General features: G+C 46.2%; 1 protein-coding gene across 1 annotated transcript; it reads left to right on the forward strand.

Annotated features, from left to right (window-relative positions):
- Positions 1–2810: 2810 nt before the first annotated feature.
- On the forward strand, positions 2811–5002 carry LOC114695748 (PRAME family member 12-like). The gene is made up of 3 exons (XM_028873193.1): positions 2811–3100; positions 3566–4159; positions 4435–5002. Exons 1-3 carry the CDS (start codon positions 2811–2813, stop codon positions 5000–5002), a joined length of 1452 nt encoding a protein of 483 aa, XP_028729026.1.
- The last annotated feature ends 1267 nt before the right edge of the window (positions 5003–6269 follow it).

Genomic DNA, 6269 nt, shown 5'->3' on the forward strand with positions numbered 1-6269 from the left:
GTTTTCTTTAAAAGCTGCTCACCCTGAGAGCTCAGGGCCATCCTCCACCACCCGTTTTATCAGATATCCAACACAGACCAAGCTCAAGCTTGCTTGTTATCAATAAACTCCGATGTGTTTTGCATCAGATATCAGCTCTGTGGTGGTCTTGCCTGGGGGTCTGCTGATGCAGCCACAACAATGCTGGAGTGGAAGATTTTTTTTGTTTTGTTTTTTTCAGACAGGGTTTTTCTGTGTAGCTTTAGGGCCTGTCCTGGAACTAACTTGGTAGCCCAGACTGGCCTCGAACTGACAGATATCTGCCTGGCTCTGCCTCCCGAGTGCTGGGATTAAAGTTGTGCACCACCACTGCCTGGCTAGACTGGAAGGTTAATGGGTGATCTTTAGTGCTCAGCCATTCTCAGCCCCCAGGTCCCATTCTTGATTTTTTGTCCTTGAGCAAGTGTGCTGCCCTGACGTTCCTGAAGCACTGGCTGTTTCCTGGGGAACCAAGGGTGGCTTTCCTCCAAGCCACCTCTTCTGTTCTGTTCAGTGGGTAGAAAGCAGGTCTTACGTGGCTCAGGCTGTCCTTGAGCTGACACAGTGGCTGAAGATAACTGACTGACTGCCTCCCACTCTTGAAAGCTGAGCTTACAGGCAAGCTCCGGCTTTTCTGCTGCAGTGAGTGCTGGGAAGAGGATGCAGTGGATGCTGGGTAGTTAGTTCTCTACAAACTGAGTGCATCCCCAACACCCCAACCTCCATAGTAAGGGAATCAAGCCATCCTCCTGCCTCACCCTCTCAAGTTCAGGCCTTGAGCTCCAGAACATATTCCCGACTGACTAGGTGCTTTTCCTATTAACACAGTGACAAAAATCTTTTAAAATTATTTTTATGTCTATTATCAGCAACAGATTAAATCCCAAACTGACTCAAACTCAGTCTTTGGTCAGATGAATTAAATTCAGCAACACATGGTGATTTATAACATTACCCAAGCAAGAAGGATGCTGAGGCTATAATGCCCAAATCTCAGGGACCCCCAAAAGTCCACCACAGAGACCGAATCCCACATGTAAAAGCAAAGAGCCTTTATTTTCAAGCTCCAGGGCTTGGTCTGTCTGTCCCATGCAGCAGTGACAGTAGATTGCCCTGAGCCCAGGCAGGTTAGGGTTTTTAATCATAGCAGAGGTTGGGCTGAGGAGATTTCCAGCGTTCAGGACCCTGATTGACTGAAAATTGTCTAGGACTATCTGTAAAACAAGAACAGGTGTGTTCTAGACTCTGCAATATCTGGCTACCTTTTCTAATATTTGGAATGTTTGGGTTGTTAGGTACTTCCCCATCCCTGGGTGGATCCCTGGGTGGTGTTAGCCTATGGCTTTTCCTAGATCTGGGTGTTGCCTGCCAGTAAGCCTGTCACAGAAGCTGTGTCTGGGCCTCTAACCCTGTCATGGCAGCTGTGTGGTCAAGCTGTTTTGGGGCCCCTCAACAGAGGCAAGAGGATTGTTAGAAGTTAGAGTTCTAAAACAGCCTTAGCTTGTGAACAAGACCCAGTCTCTGTAACAGATTCAAAACTAAGTAATAAATAAGCAAATAAAAGAACAAATCAACAAATTCAGGTTTGTGTAGTTAATTAACAAGTGAATATTTATATATCCAAGACATTTGAGGGTCAGTGTGAATGTTATCACAAGGAATTCTTATTCAATCAATGAAAAGACTGAATATTGTCTATAGAATTAAAAGTTGCAGACTGAGCCGTCCAATCAAATTGCAGCTTGGGGTTGGAAGGTGGGACTACAATAGGGAGGGTGAGCAGGAAGGTATATAAAGGCTTCAGGAGAGCCATGAAGATACTGAGAGACCTGGATCTGGCGGAAGCCCCTGGCTCAGCTGGGATAAAGAGTAGATGTCCTCCCTTTGGTCATGTGGTTAGATATAGGGACCTTTAGACCAAGATAGGACAGGAAATTTTCACTTCTGTCTCTTCAGATGAACACATTGAAGACAATGAGTATAAATCTAAATGAAGTTTTACCTCCATCTCAAATGTTGTTCTATGATAACTTGTTGATTTCATTATGGTTGTTGATTGTTTTGAGACAATGGTTTCCTTCATTGTTCAAGCTGTCCTAGAACTGGCCCTGTAGTTCTGGGGAGGCTGGAAATCAAGATCCTCCTGACTCTGGGTGCTGAGGTTATTAGCATGTTCCCTTGTACTGTGGTACATTCACACACTACTGTTTTTGTATGTTTTTGTGGAACAAGGCCTCTTGTGGACCTGTAGACCACATATCTTAGCCTCTTTGGCAGTTCCTCAGACTCACAATAGATGGAATTGTTTGTGAGTTCTAGCTTGACTCAGGCTTTAGTCTGCATCTTTTTCAAAAAGGTTTGGGGTTTTTTGGGGGAGGGGATATGTTGAGGTTTTCTGACCCAAGGTGGCCTGAAAAAACTGCAGGAAGCCACTGCCATCCTCCTCCTTGGTAGAAACTAAACATTTTGGTTTTTCGAGACAGGCTTTCTCTGTATAGCCTTGGAGGCTGTCCTGGATCTGGCTCTGTAGCCCAGGCTGGCCTCCAACTCAGAGAGATCCACCTGGCTCTGCCTCCTGAGTGCTGGGATTAAAGGCGTGCACCACCACCACCCAGTTAGAAACTAAACTAAAGACTGAACTGCAACATAAGGCTTTTTTTTTTATTAAGTGTCACTTATAAGGTACTTTGACATTGAAATCATGTGCCTCTTAGGGGCATAGAGAGGCTCTTAATTTTGAATTAACTCTCACCTGAATGCTTCCCCAGAAACCTTCTGAGTGAAGACCATTCATGATAAGTGGTCAAACCCCACCCACACTGGAGGAGCTGGCAAGGCAGGCGCTGCTGAGAAATGAGGCCTTGGCCATCTCTGCTCTGGAGAAACTACCCTGGACGCTCTTCCCACCACTGTTCAAGGACGCGTTCAATGGCAGACACACTAGGATTGTGAGGGCAATGGTGGAAGCCTGGCCTTTCCCCTGTCTCCCTGTGGGGGTGTTGATGAAGACCCCCAGCTTGGAAATCTTCCAGGCTGTGCTAGATGGAATAGACATGCATCTGAAAAGAGAGTTTCACCCCGGGTAAGCAACAACCAAGTACTGTAGACTGAGCACAAGGGGCACGTGGGAGAGACCGTGGGTCAGGGAGAATGGCTTTGTAGGTGGGTCAGAGGCTTCTGATGGGGTCATGGTGCTGGAATGCAGGGGCCTTGAAACCTATTGTTTCCTGTAGTAAGGACGATTGAGTATGGATTAGAGGACAGAGTAGAGGTAGCCAGAGAGGAAGGAGCCTATCCCTGGCTTTCCAACAACCACTAACATGGGACTAGGTAGAAATAGAGAGTAACTTAGTGGAAGGAAAGTGGTCAGCTGTACACATGCAGCTCACGGGGAGATGTCATGACACACATGAGTTCCTACGTTGGACACTTGGTGCTGAAGAGACCTTGGCAGGAGGGAAGAGCTGACATTAGAGATGTGTAGTGGAAACTTGCTGGGTGTTGGGGCTTGTCATGTCTGCTGACACTTTACACATTTTACCCACAGGAGTGAGAAACTTCAGGTGCTCGACCTGAGGAAAGTTCCACATGAGTTCTGGAACATATGGACTGGAAGAGAGGGTGGGGCCTGTTGGGCAGAGACTGTGGATGAGAGGCCTGTAGTGAAGGACCTTCCCAGATATGCACTGAGGCGGCGGCATCTGAAGGTGATAACTGACCTCTACCTCAGGCTCCCTCTGAATGAAGAGCAAGCATGCTTCTTGCAGTGGGTCCAGCAGAGAAAAGTCTTTCTACAGCTGCACTGTATAAACATGAAGATCTGTGCTCTGCCAGTATGCCCTATCAAAGAGATCTTGAGTGTTTTCCACCCAGGACGCATTGAGGAGCTGGAACTGAACATGGGGTGGGATGTGTCCACACTGGCACGATTTGCTAACTGCCTTGGACAGATGAGAAGTCTTCGCAAACTCTTCCTGGCATACATCTACAAGAACACTTTCAGGATTGGAACCAGGACAGCAGGCAGAGAAGAGAGGTGCATCAGCAAGGTCATTGCTCAGTTCTCCAAACTCCACTGTCTGCAGCATCTCTCCATGAATGGCATCTTCTTTCTCAAAGACCACATGAAACAAATACTCAGGTAAGCAAGGATGCGGAGGTGGCTCAGCTACCAGAGCAAAACTTTCCAGTTCACTCTAAGGATTAGCATGTGCATGGGGCCTGCCAGTGACTGGGAACAATTATGGTGAGAGTTGTGGGTGTGACTTGATTTAGTAGACTCCAAGAGGCAGCACCCGGGTACTCTGATCGTTCATATAGTCAAACTGACCTTGAGACACGTGCCCTGTCTTCCTCTTTATAAACCCCAGTATACACCACTCCAAAACCTGAACTAACCACTTTGTCTATCTCTAGGTCCCTGAAGACCCCCTTGGAGACTCTCTCCATCACAAACTGTGATCTGTCACAGACTGACTTGAATAATTTCCCCTGGAGCCATAGCCTGCGTCAGCTAAAACATCTGGCCTTGAGAGATATCACGTTATGCACTTCATGTCTCAAGCCTCTTGGAGTGCTGCTAGAGAATGTAGCAGGTACTCTGGAGTCTCTGGACTTGCAGGGTTGTAGTATCAAGGACTCTCAACTCACTGACTTCATCCCTGCCTTCAGCAAGTGCTCCCAGCTCACCAGGGTTAACTTTTGGGACAATGACTTTTCCATGCCCATCCTGAAGAACCTTTTGGGTCACACAGCCAACTTGACCAAGATGAATGTGGAGCAGTACCCGGCCCCTATGCAGTGCTATTTCGGTTTGGGTTCCGTCTCTGAAGGAAGATTTGCCCAACTTTGTCTTGAGCTCATGGATACACTCAGAGCCTTGAGGCAGCCCAAGAGGATCTTGTTTTCCACAGATCCCTGCAATGAATGTGGTGAGCACTGTGTCTATGACTTTGGGCCCAGACTTTGCCCTTGCTTGCACTAAATAGGGAACATGACTTCTGGATGTGGGTGCTCTTCCTCTGGGGTCTTCCTCAGGCATTAGCCTCCCTGCTATCTTCAGGGTCCGGAAAGACTCTCAACTGGCTTCAAGCATCTACTGAACCAAGGAACTGTTTTTGAAGTCTTCCATTGTGATCTCTTTATTAATTGTGTTTTTCAAAAGTCCCTAGGCCTACCCATTACATTCTCCTTTTTCAGCGTAATAAAGCAGCAATAAAATAATTCAGTGTCAGTTTTCTTCTTCATTGATATCTTTACTAAACACAGAATGATGGATGTCTTTGCTTAAATGCCATTTTTTTTTTCTGGCTCCCATACACCAACCCATTGTAAGAACTCTGGACATAACTATAAAAGTGAACAGATATATGTCTATAATGACAGCATTCCATATTGGGGCAGGTAGATACTGTCTTCCTCTAGGGTGGACTAAATATCCAGGCCAGCCTGGGATACAGAGTGAGACTCTATATCCAAAGAACCTGGAGCCAGAGAGATGGCCCCAGAGCACCGGCTTGGGGCTCTTTCAGAAGGCTCAAGTTCAGTTTCCTGGACCCATATCAGGTGGCTCTCTACTGCCTGGAGCTCCAGCTCCTGGTGAAGGAATCTGTGTGGATACCTGCATTCATGTGCATTACTCCACATAATACATATGTGCATGTGCATATACCTAAATTAAAAAAAAAACAAATTTTACAAGTTAAAAAAATAAAAACTAACTTATTAATTAAAATGGAGATAATCTCAGTGGCAGGGTGCTTGCCCAGTGCCTATGAGGCCCTGGGCTCCATCTTCAGCTTTACACGGTGTAAAGAGTACATGGAGTTTGAGGTGTGGGGTTCAGCCAGTGTTGGGCACATGCACAGCCTGCATTTGGCTCCTTGGTTTGATCTCCAGCACCACAAAAAAATTAAAATTTATGAGGGGCTTTGACATATAAATAGATATAGAATCAGAGGTGACCAGGTATGTATTTCATATTAACTGTCATCATTGAAGTTTTAGGTTCCATACATATTGTTTTGTTTTCTTTCCTTTTTTCAGAAAACATGCCACTACATAGCCCTCACGTAGAATTCCTGGGTGCCTAGCTCTCTGGGACGTACCTCATTTGACAGTGCTTTCCTACTATACAGGAAACCCTCAACTGGACCTGTGAAGTCCATTAAACGGGGCACATGGTACTCACTTGCAATCCCACCATTCTGGAGGTAGAAACAGGAACAGATAATCAAGGTCATCCTACCTAC

The sequence above is a fragment of the Peromyscus leucopus genome, chromosome 10, assembly GCF_004664715.2.
Source record: "Peromyscus leucopus breed LL Stock chromosome 10, UCI_PerLeu_2.1, whole genome shotgun sequence".
Taxonomy (NCBI): Eukaryota; Metazoa; Chordata; class Mammalia; order Rodentia; family Cricetidae; genus Peromyscus; species Peromyscus leucopus.

Coding starts and splice junctions, on each gene's coding strand:
- LOC114695748 (XM_028873193.1), top strand. CDS start 2,811: ATGATAAGTGGTCAAACCCCACCCACACTGGAGGAGCTGGCAAGGCAG. Junction 3,101..3,565: donor AAAAGAGAGTTTCACCCCGG/GTAAGCAACAAC, acceptor TTTTACCCACAG/GAGTGAGAAACTTCAGGTGC. Junction 4,160..4,434: donor CACATGAAACAAATACTCAG/GTAAGCAAGGAT, acceptor GTCTATCTCTAG/GTCCCTGAAGACCCCCTTGG.